General features: G+C 42.1%; 1 protein-coding gene across 6 annotated transcripts in view; it reads left to right on the top strand.

Annotated features, from left to right (window-relative positions):
• Positions 1 to 19,482, top strand: part of LOC110500628 (nuclear factor 1 B-type) — a 92,090-nt gene extending 72,608 nt beyond the window's left edge. For 4 of the 6 annotated variants that reach the window (XM_036958088.1, XM_036958086.1, XM_036958089.1 and 1 more), the window contains 3 exons: positions 2,431 to 2,513; positions 8,678 to 8,766; positions 16,171 to 19,482. In XM_036958088.1, the coding sequence (XP_036813983.1) occupies positions 2,431 to 2,513; positions 8,678 to 8,766; positions 16,171 to 16,306 (308 nt within the window). In that variant the 3' untranslated portion in view covers positions 16,307 to 19,482. The remainder of the gene's footprint in view (positions 1 to 2,430; positions 2,514 to 8,677; positions 8,767 to 16,170) is intronic. The other 2 variants (XM_036958090.1, XM_036958091.1) reach the window with 1 other exon arrangement.
• The last annotated feature ends 828 nt before the right edge of the window (positions 19,483 to 20,310 follow it).

Here is a 20,310-nt window from a genome sequence, read left to right on the forward strand (position 1 = left end):
CACTACTACATAACTACAACCGTACCACTACTACTGTACCACTACTATTGTACCACTACTACTGTACCACTGCTACTGTACCACTACTACTGTACCGCTACTGTACCATTGCTACTATACCACTACTGTACCATTACTACTATACCACTACTACTGTACCACTACTACTGTCCACCATTACTGTACCACTACTACTATACCACTACTGTACCATTACTACTGTACCATTACTACATCACTACTACTGTACCACTACTACTGTCCACCATTACTGTACCATTGCTACTATACCACTACTGTACCATTACTACTATACCATTACTGTTCCACTACTACTATACCATTACTGTACCAGTACTACTGTCCACCATTGCTGTGCCACTACTACTATACCACTACTACTGTCCACCATTACTGTACCACTACTACTATACCATTACTGTACCACTACTACTGTCCACCATTGCTGTACCACTACTACTGTACCACTACTACTGTACCATTGCTACTATACCACTACTGTACCACTACTTCTGTCCACCATTACTGTACCACTAATACTGTACCACTACTACTGTACCACTACTACTGTTCACCATTACTGTATCACTACTACTGTACCACTACTACTGTCCACCAATACTGTACCACTACTGTACCACTACTTCTGTCCACCATTACTGTACCACTACTTCTATACCACTAGTACTTTACCACTACTACTGTACCACTACTACTGTCCACCACTACTGTACCACTACTTCTGTCCACCATTACTGTACCACTACTTCTATACCACTAGTACTTTACCACTACTACTGTACCACTACTACTGTCCACCATTACTGTACCACTACTACTGTACCACTACTACTGTACCACTACTACTGTCCACCATTACTGTACCACTGCTACTATACCACTAGTACTTTACCACTACTACTGTACCACTACTACTGTAATACTACTACTGTTCACCATTACTGTACCACTACTACTGTACCACTACTACTGTCCACCATTACAATACCACTACTACTATACCACTAGTACTTTACCACTACTACTGTACCACTACTACTGTTCACCATTACTGTACCACTACTACTGTGCCACTACTACTGTCCACCATTACTGTACCACTGCTACTATACCACTAGTACTTTACCACTACTACTGTACCACTACTACTGTAATACTACTACTGTTCACCATTACTGTACCACTACTACTGTACCACTACTACTGTCCACCATTACTGTACCACTACTACTATACCACTAGTACTTTACCACTACTACTGTACCACTACTACTGTTCACCATTACTGTACCACTACTACTGTACCACTAGTACTTTACCACTACTACTGTACCACTACTACTGTTCACCATTACTGTACCACTACTACTATACCACTAGTACTTTACCACTACTACTGTACCACTACTACTGTACCACTAGTACTTTACCACTACTACTGTACCATTACTACTGACCACCATTAATGTACTACTACTACTATACCACTACTACTGTCCACCATTACTGTTCCACTACTACTATACCATTACTGTACCACTACTTCTATACCATTACTGTACCACTTCTACTATACCATTACTGTACCACTACTACTATACCATTACTGTATCACTTCTACTGTCCACCATTACTGTTCCACTACTACTATACCACTACTACTGTACCACTACTACTGTCCAACATTACTGTAGCACTACTTCTATAACATTACTGTACCACTTCTACTATACCATTACAGTAACACTACTACTATACCATTACTGTACCACTACTACTATACCATTACTGTACCACTTCTACTGTCCACCTATACTGTACCACTACTTCTATACCATTACTGTACCACTTCTACTATACCATTACAGTACCACTACTACTATACCATTACTGTACCACTTCTACTATACCAATACAGTACCACTACTACTATACCATTACTGTACCACTTCTACTATACCATTACAGTACCACTACTACTATACCATTACTGTACCACTTCTACTATACCATTACAGTACCACTACTACTATACCATTACTGTACCACTACTACTATACCATTACAGTACCACTACTACTATACCATTACTGTACCACTACTACTATATCATTACTGTACCACCACTTCTGTCCACCACTACTACTATACCATTACTGTACTACTACTACTATACCATTACTGTACCACTTCTACTGTCCACCATTACTGTACCACTACTACTATACCACTACTGTACCACCACTTCTGTCCACCACTACTACTATACCACTCTGTTCCACCACTACTGTCCACCATTACTCTACTACTATACCACTACTGTACCACTTTACATTTTCTATACAGATAAATAATATGTAATATCTGTCCGTGTGTGTGTTCTTCCAGGCTACTCAGCCCCGGGCACCCCCACAGCCAATCGTTTTGTAGGACTGAGCTCTAGAGATCCAGCCTTCCTTCACCAACAACAGGTGAGACACAGTACAACTACCTTTCTTTCCTTCCTCCCTCTCCACCTCCCTTCAAAAGGGGTCTGAGTCCATGGAGATATTACATTCTGTGTCTGGGAGTTAAACCACATTGTGTCATATGTTCTGGCTCAGGGGGAGTCTGAGAAATAAAACTATCACCGACATCAACTTTTCCTGACAGTGCTCGCTCCTGTGACTCTTGCATAATATAGTCTAGTGGGGACTCATGGGAGATATATGGGTACCTTTTGTACCATTCCATATACTGTATGTAGGTAATATTGTGGAATATAGCTTTTACCTAATTATTTCCGCTATGGGGCAGAAAGTCATTAGATGTAGCATAATAGATGAGGGTGTAAGGTCCTGTTTACTTCAAATGGTGTCTAAAATGTAGCTACTATATATGTCAGTCAGCCATCACAGACATATAAACAGACCATCACTCCCGTGATACAGTTGTCCAGCTTTGATTCACATTTTGTAAGGCAGTCCACAGAGGAATATCATGTATACAGTGGCAAGAAAAAGTATGTGAACCCTTTGGAATTAACTGGATTTCTGCATAAATTGGTCATAAAATGTGATCTGAGCTTCATCTAAGTTACAACAATAGACAAACACAGTGTGCTTAAACTAATAACACATAAATTATTGTATTTTTCTCTATATTGGATACATATTATAAACATTCACAGTGTAGGTTGGAAAAAGTATGTGAACCCCTGGGCTAATGAATTCTCCAAAAGCTAATTGGAGGCAGTAGTCAGCTAACCTGGAGTTCAATCAATGAGATGAGATTGGAGATGTTGGTTAGAGCTGCCCTGCCCTATAATAAACATTCACAAAATTTGAGTTTGCTATTCACAAAAAAGGATTGCCTGATGTGAACCATGCCTCGAACAAAAGAGATCTCAGAAGACCTAAGATTAAGAATTGATGACTTGCATAAAGCTGGAAAGTGTTACAAAAGTATCTCTAAAAGCCATGATGTTCATCAGTCCACGGTAAGACAAATTGTCTATAAATGGAGAAAGTTCAGCACTGTTGCTACTCTCCCTAGGAGTGGCCATCCTGCCAAGATGACTGCAAGGGCACAGCTCAGAATGCTTAATGAGGTTAAGAAGAATCCTAGAGTGTCAGCTAAAGACTTACAAACATCTCTGGAACATGCTAACATCTCTGTTGACGAGTCTACGATACATAAAACACTGAACAATAATGGTGTTCATGGGAGGACACCACAGAAGAAGCCACTGCTGTCCAAAAAAAACATTGCTGCATGTCTGAAGTTTGCAAAAGAGCACCTTGTTGTTCCACAGCGCTACTGGTAAAATATTGTGTGGACAGATTAAACTAAAGTTGAGTTGTTTGGGAAGAACACATAGCACTATGTGTGGAGAAAAAAAGGCACAGCACACCAACATCAAAACCTCATCCCAACTGTAAAGTGTGGTGGAGGGAGCATCATGGTTTGGGGCTGCTTTGCTGCCTCAGGGCATGGACAGCTTGCTATCATTGACGGAAAAATGAATTCCAAAGTTTATCAAGACATTTTGCAGGAGAATATGAGGCGATCTGTCCGCTACTTGAAGCTCAAAAGAAGTTGGGTGATGTAACAGCACAAAGACCCAAAACACAGAAGTAAATCAACAACAGAATGTCTTCAACAGAAGAAAATATGCCTTCTGGAGTGGCCCAATCAGTCCTGACCTCAACCCGATTGAAATGCTGTGGCATGACCTCAAGAGAGAGGTTCACACCAGACATCCCAAGAATATTGCTGAACTGAAGCAGTTTTATAAAATTCCTCCTGACCGTTGTGCAGGTCTGATCCTCAACGACAGAAAACGTTTGGTTGAGGTTATCGCTGCCAAAGGAGGGTCAACCAGTTATTAAATCCAAGGCTTCACACACTTTTTTCACCCTGCGCTATGAATGTTTACACGGTGTGTTCAATAAAGACATGAAAATGTGTAATTGTTTGTGTTATTAGTTTAAGCAGACTGTTTGTCTATTGTTGTGATCAAATTTTATGACCAATTTATGCAGAAATCCAGGTAATTTCAAAGGGTTCACATACGTTTTCTTGCCAATGTATGCTGTATCCTCAATAGTACAGAAGGGAGAAAGTGCACAAAAATACACATTTCAATGACTCTGTTGTGGTTCAGTATTCATTAGACAGTGGGTGGGTTTCTTGTCTTTCCATACTATTCTGTACGTCAGAATATTCAGACAGACAGTGTATGATACAGACCATAGCCAGACTGTTTGGTGTTGTTGGCGTCGAGCGGTTGTCCCGACGCCTGGGCACATGTGACCACGTGGTGCCTGAAGTGTGTGTGAGGTTAGGATCATTGTGGTCAGCGAGGGTTGAAAAGGAGGCTTGGAGCGCCAGCCCCTCCTCATGAAGCACACACTAACACGCTGGTCCGAAGCCAAGGCTTTCCAACCACGCTTAATTGAATGCATCTGCACGCGGCTACATAGTAATCAGTGGTTTCTCTTCTCTACCGTTCCTGTCGAATGTAATGACAAAGCCTGGCCTGTATTTTTCTGAAGCTTGGCAAAGGTACAGCAGGCAGAAAATGTGCTGTTTGTTAATGATGCTATGATTCTCTATAGCAGGGTAGACTATTTTGGGCAGTGTGTGTGTGTGTGTGTGTGTGTGTGTGTGTGTGTGTGTATAGAGTTAATATGCAATTTTTCATTGCCCTGCTACTTCTCTCAGATAAGTCACTAAACAGCTGTACTCAATGTTGTCTCACTGGCCGATAGTGTAAAATATCAATTTATATTATATTAAATTAAATTAAACTAACACTGCGAGCTGAATACTAAATGAATAGAAAAGACTTAAAGGAAATACAATAGCCATTCATCATGCTTATATTTTATTAGTCAGGCTTTGTCTGTGTTGTTTGTGGTTCAGGATGATTTAAACGTAAGAAGCTGGCTCTTTCATCCTGTGGTTACTGGCACTAGGCCACTTATACACTGTGGAGTAAACAATGTCATAGGTATACTCCCTTTGTTGTTTTTGCCATCTCACCCCGGCTCTGGATATTTATTAGGTAGAGTTATGAGATGTATTGACATTTCTCCTGTGTGTTTGAGACTGTTGTTCTGAGGCGGGTTGGGTGGAGAGACCAGACACACAAGGTGGAGGAGTTTCACCGACTTGGGGTGTCATCTTTCAGATGCAGTCACTGGTGATATTTCAGTATGTAGCTGTAGACATGCAGTCACTGGTGTAATTTCAGTATGAAGCTGTAGAGATGCAGTCACCGGTGATATTTCAGTATGTAGCTGTAGAGATGCAGTCACCGGTGATATTTCAGTATGTAGCTGTAGAGATGCAGTCACTGGTGATATTTCAGTATGTAGCTGTAGAGATGCAGTCACTGGTGATATTTCAGTATGTAGCTATAGAGATGCAGTCACCGGGTTATATTTCAGGATGCAGCTGTAGAGATGCAGTCACCGGGTTATATTTCAGTATGTAGCTGTAGAGATGCCGTCACTGGTTATATTTCAGTATGTAGCTGTAGAGATGCAGTCACTGGTTATATTTCAGTATGTAGCTGTAGAGATGCCGTCACTGGTTATATTTCAGTATGTAGCTGTAGAGATGCCGTCACTGGTTATATTTCAGTATGTAGCTGTAGAGATGCAGTCACTGGTTATATTTCAGTATGTAGCTGTAGAGATGCCGTCACTGGTTATATTTCAGTATGTAGCTGTAAAGATGCAGTCACTGGTTATATTTCAGTATGTAGCTGTAGAGATGCAGTCACTGGTTATATTTCAGTATGTAGCTGTAGAGATGCCGTCACTGGTTATATTTCAGTATGTAGCTGTAGAGATGCAGTCAATGGTGATATTTCAGTATGTAGCTGTAGAGATGCCGTCACTGGTTATATTTCAGTATGTAGCTGTAAAGATGCAGTCAATGGTGATATTTCAGTATGTAGCTGTAGAGATGCCGTCACTGGTTATATTTCAGTATGTAGCTATAAAGATGCAGTCACTGGTTATATTTCAGTATGTAGCTGTAAAGATGCAGTCAATGGTGATATTTCAGTATGTAGCTGTAGAGATGCAGTCACTGGTTATATTTCAGTATGTAGCTGTAAAGATGCAGTCACTGGTTATATTTCAGTATGTAGCTGTAAAGATGCAGTCAATGGTGATATTTCAGTATGTAGCTGTAGAGATGCAGTCACTGGTTATATTTCAAGATGCAGCTGAAGAGATCCAAGTGTTGTCAGCCGCCCAACGTCCCCAGTGTGCACTCTACACACAACCCCACCAACCCCCAAAACACCCACCTGCCAGCACCCCTCCCCCTTCCAAACAATTCCTATGCAAAAAATCTGTGAAGAAAAAAATAACTCCCATTCATGTCTTCTCCTTGGTTAACCCCTCGAGGGACCGTTCCTCCGCTATGCATTCCTGTGGGAACGTTCAGTGATCAGATGTCATTTGATATTATCTAAGGAAGCCTGCTAATCCCCATTCTGCCTGCATCTGTTTCGCTAATGTTCCCCGGCGACGGCTTCCCGTCCCTCCTACCCTTGCCACTGTGATTTGGCAGTGCCGGGAGACAGATGGCGAGCCCCCCTAGAGGAGTGCTGGCAGGCCTGGCACAGAGCGTGGGGAGGGGGGTGAGGGTGGTGTTGTTGGTGGTAGGAGAGCGTCTGGCACAGCCAGAACGTTCTCTCTGCTCGAAGCTTTGTCAAAGCAGAGCAACAGGCTGGGCTGGATGATGGAAAGGCAGTGTAGGGTTTTGGTGTGCTGGGGAGGATGCAGGACCCGAGTCTCTGATGTTAGTAGAAGAGTAAGGTAGAGACTTAACCATGCAGTCTGCTTAGAGTAGAGGCTTGGTGTTGGGAGAACAAATTAATATGATTTAGAAAAATGGAGTGGTGGCCTCTGTTTATATCCTCCTTTATAGACTAGCGTGTGTGTGTGTGTGTGTGTGTGTGTGTGTGTGTGTGTGGCGCACAAGTGCGTATGTTTTTTTTGTTTCTATTTGATTTAGGAAAATATTGTCTTTATCGTTGGTTAGGTAATTCGGCAGACACCTTCACATTTTCGATACACACAAGATACACAGAACAACTAGAGGAAATCAGTCATTCACCTCAAGATGTACTGTGAAAAACCACTGTGTGGCTTTGTGTACAGGTGCTCTCAGAGAGAAGGCTAATGTTATCGATCATCCTAAGTGGGTTTTGAATATTCAGTGTGGTGCGTATATATGATTAAACCCTCGTAAGAGCTCTTCAGTCTGCCACAGCGGTGGGAGGATTGCTCACGAGGCACTTTTTCAAGATGCACTACCAAATGGATGTGTCGACTAAAGGTGCAAGTTTAGCTGGGTATTGGCTGAGATGCCTCTTCTGGACTGTGGACGTGTGTGTGTATAATGCCTGGGCGAGAGTGTGTGTTGGTTTTGAGTTAATGTGTGTGTGTCTTTCAGGGGTGTTGTGTGTGTGTGTGTGTCATTGTTGTAAGACGTTAGAGACAAGACAGCAGCCCTTGTTTAGCAACCCTGCCACAATCTCATCTAGCTACACTAAAACTACCACGTCCATATGGGGATACTTGGACCTGAGTTGGACTGCTATAAAATACAGAAATGCCTCAACGAGCCTGCATGCAGAATAAGAATGAACACTACATATTATCTAACAACATGTATGTATGTAACCTGTGGAACGCCTGGCCCCACAGGCTAATCATATCAAACTACTCCCCTATACAGTAGCTGAACGACTGCCATTGACATGACTCACAATGTGTAAACTAACCTCTTCTCTGCTTCCAGGTCAGATTAGAAACCTAGTATTAAGTGTGATGGCATGCTTACTGTTCTTTAATTTAATCTGCTTTCCCTAGATTTTAAACTGTAGAAGGATCTAATATCACTAATAATGACAGACGTGTCGTATTTCTTTATGTTTAGATAAAAACAGCTGTAGGATAGTAGTTTGGCCTATTTTTTGGTTTGTTCCAGGCTCTCTGCTTTAGGATTTTCTTGCATGCATGATTTTGTTTTGTAGTGACCTTGTATAGTAACTGTGTGTGGTGATATCAACGTGAGCTGTGAGTTGTGCTGTTGGCTCCGTGTCTGACTGCTAGGTTTTAATTGACAGCTGAGGATATGTGACTGGACCATGAATCAAAACGGCAGGCATTATGGCCCCAGTGGCACTGAGGATACTTTGGGGATTGCTTGGCAAAGGTAACGTTTCCATTATTTCAAACATTCTCTCTGTCACTTGTCTACAAACTATCTGATGAAACACACACCTATCACACTCACTTTCGCACACACACACACACACGTAGACACACATACAATATATTCATACTTTCAATAGAGTCTACAGATTGAGATTTTATTGACCCTGAAGTGATAAACATACAAAGTTCACCCCTCATCTCTCTGCATTCATTACCTCAGTTACCCTTCCATTTCTACCACCACAATGGGAATCTGGAATACCCATAAAGAATGTGAACAATCTGTTGAACGTTGCTCACTATTCCAGTAAGTTCTAACCCTGAGGGCATTTGTACTGTATAACTAGTCATTATAATCATCCAGAGACTGCCAGAGTGGATGTCAACCAAGCAATAACAGTGCCAAATCAGATATTCAAGGTGTCATAATAAGATGTGTGTGACATCAAAGAGTGCTTTTCATAAAGTTTTACATACCTCCACCTTTAGCTGTTGTTCCTGGGAATGTATGTGAGTTATGCTTTATAATATATATATATATATTAATTACATATAATTACCTACATTTTGTTTTGCTTAATTTGACATTTTAGGTAAGCACCTTTAAATTAAAAAACGTTTAATATTTTTCTATTCATGTATTTCACTTTTTAGAAAAAATAAATACATTTGGAAAAGTGTGTTAGGTCATAGACACAGGAGGATTAACGTTACTGGTTAACTGTGTTACTGGACCTAATCAAGGGACACTCTGCTATCGTCTAGTACTGCACTGTGTGACAGGATGCTGCAGACTTAATCGGCTGATTGGCTCTTTGGAATGGGGCCATGGCAGTTCCTAAGAAACAAAAAGATTTAGGGGAAACTATGTCTTTCTCTCTCTCTCTCTCTAGCTCACGCTCTCACACATTGCCCAAAAGAGTCCTCCCCGCTATAGAGAAGCATAGCATCGTTAACAAACACCACATTTTCACAGCCTCTCTCTCTCTCTTTCTTGCTCTCTTTTTTTCCCTCTCCGTCCCTCTCTCTCCAGCCCTCTTTCTCTCTCTCTCTCTCCAGCCCTCTTTCTCTCTCTCTCTCTAGCCCTCTTTCTCTCTCTCTCTCTCTCTCTCTCTCTCCAGCCCTCTTTCTCTCTCTCTCTAGCACTCTTTCTCTCTCTCTCTCTCTCTCTCTCTCTCTCTCTCTCTCTCTCTCTCTCTCTCTCTCTCTCTCTCTCTCTCTCTCTCCAGCCCTCTCTCTCTCCAGCCCCATCCCTCTCCAGCCCCCCTCTCTCTCCAGCCCCCTCTCTCTCTCTCTCCAGCCCCCTCTCTCTCTCTCCCTCCAGCCCTCTTTCTCTCTCTCTTTCTCCAGCCCAGTCTCTCTCTCTCTCTCTCCAGCCCCCCCTCTTCCCCCCCCCCCTCTCTCTCTCTCTCTCTCCTTTCCCAGTGTAACACATATTTATCTTTCATTTCTGTTGAGCCTTAGGAAGGCCTTGGATTGGATTTGTGTTAGGGAAAGTAAAACACACATAAAACATCTGTTGGAGGCCTCGGCAGTGTGACAGCTCACACAAATAGTATATATGTGTCCCACATGGCGCCCTATTTCCTATGTAGTGAACTATATAGGGAATAGGGTGCCATCTGGGACACAGGCTAGCTCCGTTACAAGCCGTTTCTTTTACTCTCTGACTGTTCTTTGCTTTTCTTCTGTTTGAGTTGAGTCTCAAACTGCGTGGAGGAGACAGAAAGCCCTTTGTATGGGTGTTCTGAGGTGCCAGTACATTACGGTCATTTTATTTATATACCCTGAGTGTACAAAACATTAGGAACACCTTCCTAATATTGAGCTGCACCCCCTCTTGCCCTCAGAACAGCCTCAATTCGTTAAGGCGTGGACTCTACGAGGTGTCGAAAGTGTTCGTTCCACAGGGATGACTCCAATGCTTCCCACAGTTGTGTAAAGTTGGCTGGATGTCCTTTGGGTGGTGGACCATTGTTGATACACACGGGAAACTGTTGAGCGTGAAATACCCAGAGTCTTGAGACACTCAAATTGGTGCGCCTGGCTCCTACTTCCATACCCTGTTCAAAGAAAATAAATATTATGTCTTACCCTCTGAATGTCACATATACACAATACACAAGTGTCTCACTTGTCTCAAGGCTTAAATATCCTTCTTTAACCCGTCTCCTCTCCTTCATCTACAGTGATGGAAGTGGATTTAACAGGTGACATCAATAAGGGATCATCGATTTCACCTGGATTCACCTGGTCAGTCTGTGTCATGGAAAGAGCAGGTGTTCATAATGTTTTGTACTGCTGCAGCGTAGTCAGAAGAAGGATATTTTTTGCTTTCATCACTTGGATGTAATTGTGTCAGATACTGTAAAACCATTCTATGGAAAGACTTAACAATGCCAATGCATAGACATGTCAATACAGGGTCAACGTTTTAGCTACGGTATATGAACATTTCTGCCTTCTCCGGCTTTGTCCTTGATCCCCACTCCGCCTACTTAAAGAGACACGTCAATGCTCTCTCTCGTTCTCTCGCTTTCTCACTCTCTCTTTCTGTCTCCCTCGCTTGGAAAACATTTTAACTTCTATTTCAACAGGGCCTTGTCTTTCAGAGAATCAATCAATAAATCAATCAATCAACTGTATTTATAAAGCCATTCTTACATCATCTGAACATAAACCCAGCTTATAACCCCGAACAGCAAGCAATGCAGGTGTAGAAGCATTTCCTGAAGGGTTTCTCCTTGTTTCTCCTTGTTATGAAATGGTAGAACACAGCTGTATACCTAATAGGATAGAGGGAGAGATGGGGTGCATGTATATGTGCTGTTCTCTTCAAACCTCCACCGGCCTACTCTGCCCTCTCTGAGGTTAAAGGGTTTCCTGAGAGCCCCTTCTCTATGTCTCCTGGTAGACCAGTGGAGGTAAGAGGAAATATATGCCTGAGCTACAAGGAGGCCTCTCTCTCGCTCCCTCTCTCTCACTCCCTCTCTCTCTCTCTCTCTCTCTCTCTCTCTCTCTTTGCCCTCTCTCTCTTCTCTCTCACTTCTCTCTCTCTCTTCTCTCTCACTTCTCTCTCTTTGCCCTCTCTCTCTCTCCCTCTCTCTCACTCCCTCTCTCTCTCTCTCTCTCTCTCTCTCTCTCTTTGCCCTCTCTCTCTTCTCTCTCACTTCTCTCTCTTTGCCCTCTCTCTCTCTCTCCCTCTCTCTCACTCCCTCTCTCTCTTCTCTCTCTCTCTCTCTTTGCCCTCTCTCTCGCTCCCTCTATCTCTCTCTCTCTCTCTCTCTCTCTTTGCCCTCTCTCTCTTCTCTCTCACTTCTCTCTCTCTCTTCTCTCTCACTTCTCTCTCTTTGCCCTCTCTCTCTTCTCTCTCACTTCTCTCTCTCTCTTCTCTCTCACTTCTCTCTCTTTGCCCTCTCTCTCTTCTCTCTCACTTCTCTCTCTCTCTTCTCTCTCACTTCTCTCTCTTTGCCCTCTCTCTCTCTCTCTCTCTTCTCTCTCACTTCTCTCTCTCTCTTTGCCCTCTATCTCTTTCTATCTCTCTGCTTTCTCTCTCTCTGCTTAGACAGACACTCGACTTCTGGTCCTCCCTGATCGTACAGTCCAAGCCTTTAGGAGCGATGAGAGGTGCAGTGAAAGAATAACTTGTTTCTAGTCAGACTTGCTTAATTGATTTACGAGCACATCAGGATACCCCAATTCAGATTCCTTACAGTATACTATTTGTCTTTCAAACTTTTAATACAACTCAAAGTTAAGCAGGTATTCAAATCAATGTCTTCTGTCATGGAATTCCAAACTCATGAGTCTCCTATAACTGGGTTTCTGGGTGCAATTGAAGTGTGTTTTTTGATGGTTTCCATATTTTCAGTAAGATAGTTCATGAAATCATCAGTGCTGCCTCTTGAAAGATAAAGACTGCAAGAGAGGACAGCTCAGACACGTTTATGGTCCTCTGTAGATTTTCCATAACTAGCTGGGTGAGCTTGAGTATCTGTACGATAGGAACTGAATTCAAACGTTGCTGAAGAGTGCCAGTGTAGATTGCTAACTGCAACTGTAGAACACTTGAGTTGATAGTAGGAACCTTGGCATTATATTGTCCCTGACCCTGAAATGATAGTTGATGCCATCTTTCATGTAATCTGCCTTTTATTTGAACTTTCTAACTAACCACACATTGCTTACTCCTCAGACTGAGTGATGTCTTGGTAATCTGAATCTCGGGGGTAGGTGAGGAATTCCGTATTCTTATCAGCAAAGTATTGACAATCTGAATAACCTGGTGCATCGCTCATGGACTGTACTGAGACATTGTGTATTGAGATTGTGTTGGTTGATTGCTTACACTTGTCTTTCTCTGCACATGTTGAGTAATCTGAATCTCAGAGATACATTAAGCATTCCATAATTGCACTAGCAAAGGTTTGTTCATAGGATTGAGAAGTTGAATGCGCTTTTTAAATGACATTTCATTAAGATGATGTGTGTTTGTATTATCCTTTGTCTGATGAACCACTAGACACTAGGACCATAAATTCAAACACTCCGGGGCCTCCCGGGTGGCGCAGGGTTCTGTGCCACCAGAGACTCTGGGTTCGCGCCCAGGTTCTGTCGCAGCCGGCCGCGCCCGGGAGGTCCGTGGGGCGACCGACGCACAATTGTCCTAGCGTCATCCGGGTTAGGGAGGGTTTGGCCGGTAGGGATATCCATGTCTCATCGCGCACTAGCGACTCATGTGGCGGGCCGGGCGTAGTGCACGCTGACAAGGTCGCTAGGGGCACGGTGTTTCCTCCGACACATTGGTGTGGCTGGCTTCCGGGTTGGATGCGCGCTGTGTTAAGAAGCAGTGCGGCTTGGTTGGGTTGTGTTTCGGAGGACGCATGGCTTTCGACCTTCGTCTCTCCCGAGCCCGTACGGGAGTTGTAGCGATGGGACAAGATAGTAACTACTAAAAATTGGAAACCACGAAATTGGGGAGAAAGGGGGGTAAAAAAATAAAAATAAATAAATTCAAACATTCAAACTGCCATTCGGCAGGAAATGGGTCAGCAATCCATTAAGATGCCATTAGATAATCTAATTTGGTTGGCTTAATCCTTGAAAGATGCCCTCTGGACGCTGGAGCTCCGCTTGTGAGAAGGAGAATTAGTGTGATTTGGGTTCGTGGAACTCGAATATGGGGCTAGAGGAGGCCATGGGGATAGATTACGCAGCAGGAATCCATGAGGAAAGTTGTTTCTCTCATTAGTGTTAGTGAGTGCCCTCGTCTGAAGCCACCTGCAGGCCTGTGTAGGGGAAGTGAACTTGGGCTGCGTCCATATATAGTGCACTTTAGGCCTTTGTCCAAAGTAGTCAAACAAATAGGGAATACGGTACCATTTGAGATACAGCCTTGCACTTCAGTGTAAAGTCTAAGTGAATGAAATCCCTAACTCAAGCAAAGACATCATCTTTTTTTGTAAACAATGAATAATTTGGTGAAATTCTATATGTGGTAATATGAGATTGACAGTGTGATGGACTGCATAGTGAACACTGTTTACCTTTACTGTGTCTATGCTGTCCTCACCTGAGAAGGCCTTTAGAGTAGGACACAGAGTGGGAGAGAGAGGGTGTGTGTGTGTGTGTGTGTGTGTGAGAGTGTGTGTGTGTGTGTGTGTATGTGAGAGTGTGTGTGTGTGTGTGTGTATTAAAGAGACGAGGGAAGGACAGAATGCTGCAGGGAACTAGCCTGCTCTGAGCTCTCTTTGTTCAGCAAGGTAGGAAAAACGTAATCTCTCATTTCCTGTCAGATGATTTTTGGCATGCCTGCGAGAGAGGGAGACAGAGAGAGTTAGGCAAATACAGGGAGGGAGAAAAAAGAGAGGGAGAGAGAGAGGGTAAGGGGGCTGGTAGGAGGAGCGAGAATGATGAAGGGAGGTGGAGTCAAGGAGAAAGGAGGATGGAGGAGGAGAGAAAAGCCCTGCCCAAATAGTTTGTGTAGATAATCTCTGGAGTTTTAACCCTTTATAGGACTGGAACTGACTGTACAAGATTCCAATGTTTTCCTCTTTATCAAATTTAGTTGTCAAATGTTATTTCTTTACCTCTACCTTTCTCTCTCTCTTGTTTTATTTTCTATGATCCTCTTAGCAACTTAATGAATATGTAGTTCCCATTGTTTTTAGCTGAGGGTTTCCCAGGGTTTTGTATAAAATGCAGACCAGATCATTAGACACCATTCATGGACACAGACCCAGTCCTGTCAGATGGGATAGCCTCAGGGAAAATGAAGTCTGTGTTCCACCATATCCGGTTCCCACTCCTCTCCTTTTCCCTCGTTAGGTAGTCTTCCTATCCCACTGACAACAGGAATCTACTCTCTTCTCCATATTTATTGAGGAAGCCTTACACCTGCATGGGGCAGTGGCGGGACTTGGTTAACCTACATAACCTTCAAACATACCCCCCAGGAAAATAAGATTTTATTTTGTGTCTATAGTGTTGGCCTATAATGCAGCAATTGTGCAAGACAAGACAGGTATTTCAGACGTAGCAGCTATGTGTGTGTGTGTGTGTGGGGGGGGGGGGGGGGGGGGGGGGATAATTCATTCATTATTCGACATGTACGTATCATTGAGCCCCTTGAGAACAACAACACATTGTTTGTGTTTCGCAAGCAGGCTGCACTTTCGGTTTGCGCCTCCGGTGAACAATCGCTGTGTTGTGTTGCATTAGCGTGCGTTGAATGGGGATGAGGAGGATTTGTAAAGACCCCGACCCCCTTCCGTAGCACCATTGATCAACATGGAGAGGGTCTGTCAATATGGGATTAGGTGTGATCCTCGCTTGACATCCTCCTCAGGGGAATCGGCGGAATACACTGGAAGCGCTTTGTTTGACTGTGTCCCCCTTCGAGCCACAGACTGATTAGACTAGACATAAGACCTTTACATCAAACTCTTCCTGGATAAAGCAACATGATTGGATGAGAGGGATGAAACTATTGTGGGTGCCGTTTAAAAAAACAATTGTTCATAAAAACACTGCCATAGAATTTGATGGATTCGTAGACATTTGATTGACGCTGCATAATAATTACACATCCTAACAAGACATACATGCTATATACACAGAATTGTGTTTTCTGCCTAACAAAATAATTGGTTAATTTACTGTAGATTTGACATTATGAATAAATCCTTTTGTATTTTGTCCTCAGTTGACTATTTTTCTCAGCTGACTATCCCTCTAAAGTGTTAACTGTTCATGTTATAGTGATGTCGTGTTACAGTGTAATGTAATGCTGCAGAGTATTTCAGGATTGCTTTCCAAAGTGTCCAAACGCTTCCATTGCTCAATGCAGGTGACTCAAAACCCTCTTCCGTTCTCTCCTTCTCTCTCTGTTGTGTTTAAACAGTCCTGGTACCTGGGCGAGCTTAGTTCCATTCCAAGTCACGAACGGGACTCCGATTCTGCCGACAAATGTCCACCAGAACTACAGCATAAACATCATTGGTGAACCCCCCCTCCTCCACACAGAGGCAGAGAACTGAAGACCGCTCAAGGGGCAAGAAGTGTCGGCTACGGGGGAACTAACCAGCAAGCAGCACTTAAAACAATGGTGCTTACCCCCTCTCTCCCTCCCCCCCTCCCTCCCTTCCTCCCTCCCACAAACCCCTCCTCCTTCGGGACATTGGCCAAGAAGACTCGAGTAGGTTTGGAGCAAAACTGATCCGGTCCACTCTAGCTAACCCTTCGCCATGCCAGTCAGTCATTGTGTGAAAAGAGCCTTTCTATTCAAAATACTGTGATGTATCCTGTACAAAAAAACTTAAGATGCCTTAATGTTTTGCATGACAACTCTTAGTCTAATAGTGGTGTTCTTCTTCATTTTGATGTTGGGAGTTTCTAACCTTGGTTACGAACAGGGGAAGTGGTGGTCTGAAACACACAAAGACTGGCTGGTAGTAGACGTACCCGACTGTAAGTTATTCAACTTTGACCTTTACCCCTTCTATATCAAACTATTCACTGTGTAACCATAGGAACAAATTGTGAATTCAGAGTGTTTTTTCCCTTAGATTTCAGTTTACTGTGATATATATTTTTTTTTACTCATTATCCTGTTGATTCTGTACTGCTATCTACTTAAAAGTTAGTTATACTCTTAAGAGTACTCCTAACTCTTACTATGGTAAAAAAAAAAAGAAGAAGACTAAACACTATTTTTAGGTTAGAGATTTGACCCCTTTTTTGAAAGAATTCGTATCTCCTCTAGGAAAAGTATTTTTTTTTAAGATTTAAAAAAAAAAATCTTGAAAACTCGAAAGAGGCAAGTGCAATTGAATTTTTGAAGGGAAGCTATCAGTCTGTCAGCCCGAAGACTCTAAAGGAAAGGGGATAAATGTAGTTTTTTTGGTTTAAATACGTAAACGTGAAATGTTTAAAAAAACATTTGAGTTGATTTCAGTCGCATTTCTTTGTGTCTCGATATGGAAAGAAAAAAAATACTAAGCCTGAAATGCAGAGATGTGTTTGAAGGTGCGCATTAAGCTACCTATGCACAACTGAATATGAACAAGCCAGCACTTCTATTGAGCCCTACTCAGTCTCATGGGGAGCTTTTTATTTATTGTGGAAAAAATAACAAACAGCAAGTTAAAAAAAATGAAACACACATAGTGTATAAAATGCCATTCGAAATCAATAACATATTCATTTGGCCATTAGCTTATGAAGCTTGTGTTTACAATATGACTTGACGGAAAAAAAAAACGAATGCAGGCTGTTAAAGTCATTCACTAAAAATGTATGTGTACGTCTCAAAATCTACACTTTTATGTGCAACCTCGAACCTCGAACCTGCAAAGTTGCAGTGGGTTGCACATTTTGCCACTTGAACACTAAAAATCCCAGATACAATGGTGGCATTCCCTGAAATCTAGAATTGTGCAAGGCAGGTTTATTGACTTGACCTCTCTCCAAGTCCAGATATGACAAATCTCTCCAATACTCTTCATTTGCACGATGACATATAGTCCACATTACGTGCCTTGCCTTTGAATATAAAGATATCACTACACTTGTTTTTTTGCGGCATTTATTACCATTATAGAAAAGAAACTAAACAATTTATGATAATACTTTTTTTTTGTACTCTGAACGAAAATTGTGACATTGTTGATTTTTGACTTTGATTTACTACTTTCTCTCACAGTTACGGTGCATCTGGGATATCAAGTATAGTTGCTGTTCTAAAGTCTATAATCACCAGCATTATTTTTCAGTGTTTTCGGTGGTTTTCGAATAACCTTTCATTTTTGTTTTATTGTTTTGTTTTTCCGTTTTTCCATCTTCCAGTTACTATTGAGGAGAGAAGAATTCAGATGTATGAAAATTATGCAATACCAAGTTTTGCCTATGTAGGTAGTGCTTATAGATACGCCAATTATTAGAGGCTAGTTTGGAGGTAGACAATATTGTAATGCATTTATTTTGTTGATATCGTTGTTGTTGTTTTCCTTTTTTAATTGACCAAAGTAGGGACTGCTTTCTATGCAGTGAATGACAAGGTCTTATTGTCGTGTATTGACAGATGGAGAGACATGTTTCAATTTGTTTTTATTTCTTGGGGGAGGGAGGGGGCCATTTTTCTAAGCTTACTGTTCGCCTGTAAAGAATGCACCCGTTGGTCTCGTATGGCTGCGAAGTCACTGATCTGTCTACTGTGACAAACTTGACTCTTTGCATTCAACTTCCCACCTGGGGTGCTAGCATGTGACATTGACTAAGCTCATTTTCACAGGAGAGACGGCTTGACTTGTGGGACCATCACAAAAAAATGTAAAAATTCAGGAGAGGAACACGCTAACCTTAATCAGACCCACAATTGCAAACTGAAATCATACTGCTATTGTAAGAAAAAAAATAATAGCAGGAAGCATTAACCCTTAAACATAACACGGTGCCATTCTATTATCAGTCACTATATGCAATTCTCAAGTAGATGCCTTAAAAATACAGTATATATAAAGTGACCTGTTACACATGTGGTACAATCAACACACCGACAAATCCATGTGAAACCGGTCAAATCATTCTAAAGAAAGTATTAATCAACATATATGCACTATATCTGTATACACCCCGGGGATATCTCTACCCGTTCTCGCTATAGGGAGCCTTGATTTTATCATGTAATAAGCTATGGACTACAGAGGAAGGACCTCTGCTATTTTCATTGTACTGTGTAGTGCCCGGAGAAGAACAACAATAGAGAACTTGCCTACAGTAGCACATAGGTTATCGTCTTCCCCAAGTGTGTTACGTCAAATCTATAACAAACAAAAAAATATATTACATATGTGAACAAAAACAACATCTCAGGCGTTACGGGGCATTACAAATTCTAATCACAACTCTCCCACTTTGTAATACAGAAAACGACTTTTATAACTCAAATAAACACTATCCACAACGATGTTACCTGTTGCACTCTATCCCAGCAATTGTGAACATTCTTACCTGCTTAATTCGAAGAAAGGTACTGTACTGTATACGCAACACTCTTTGAGAGGCCAGAAAGTGTATAAAACCTCCTAAACTCAAGTCAAGCTTATTCTCTCCTCCTTCACCAAGAAACTTATTCTGAATTTGGGAATGAAAAAAACTAAACAAAAACCACCCCATTCTATGTGCACTGTTCTGCTTTTTTTGTGTGAAAAAAAAACACAAGTGCTTTGCAGCCTCTGGCCATTGGAGACCCCACTGAAGGGCATTTTCCCTTAGTCACGTGTGATAGAAACGTGTCAGACTTGATGTTGATATTTTGGGTAGAAGATTGGGTGTATATAAAGGTGAATGCCGTGGTGGCGTCGATAGCAGTAGTTCTTTGGGGTTAAAATCTGCTTTTGGCAGCTTGCGAGTAATGTGTGTTTATGAGTATGTGTGCGCGTGTGTGTGTGTGTGCATGCTTGTAAGAGAGAATGCACGAGGGATAGAGAGGGTGACACGACACATCGAGCGAAGATGACGGTCTTTCTATAGAGATACCTGCCTTATAGACAGGAGTTTGTACACTGTAATCTTTTTCACACTTTTTCTTTGACACCCTTGTTTGTGATTGTTTTCAAACATCTTGGGTATTATATAAGTCAATTCCATTTTAGGAGGGGAAAAAAGCAAGGCTGGGCTTGATTTACTCTCCAGCTCTCCCCAAAAATCCAAAATTAAAGGATTTTATAACTTTTTAATATTCCTGTATTAAGGTAAAGTATCCTATACAGAACCATAAAATAAAAATAAACTTTCCATTTTGGAAACACTTCAGTAATATTTGAAATTCTTGTTTTTGTTAGTGTGGCCATAGTAGAATGTGTGATGTGATTATGTGGTTGTGAATCCATGTCAGAGAGAGAGAGGGGGGGGGGGGGGGGGGTCTGATTGGTTTCTACCGTAGGGGAGATCTAGCCTTGTCAGTTCACAATAAAGGCACCTGGTTTGAGCCCACCACCAGTGAAATACCAGGGTAACATTCGAAGTGTCATCATAGATTGTT

The sequence above is a fragment of the Oncorhynchus mykiss genome, chromosome 21, assembly GCF_013265735.2.
Source record: "Oncorhynchus mykiss isolate Arlee chromosome 21, USDA_OmykA_1.1, whole genome shotgun sequence".
NCBI lineage: Eukaryota > Metazoa > Chordata > Actinopteri > Salmoniformes > Salmonidae > Oncorhynchus > Oncorhynchus mykiss.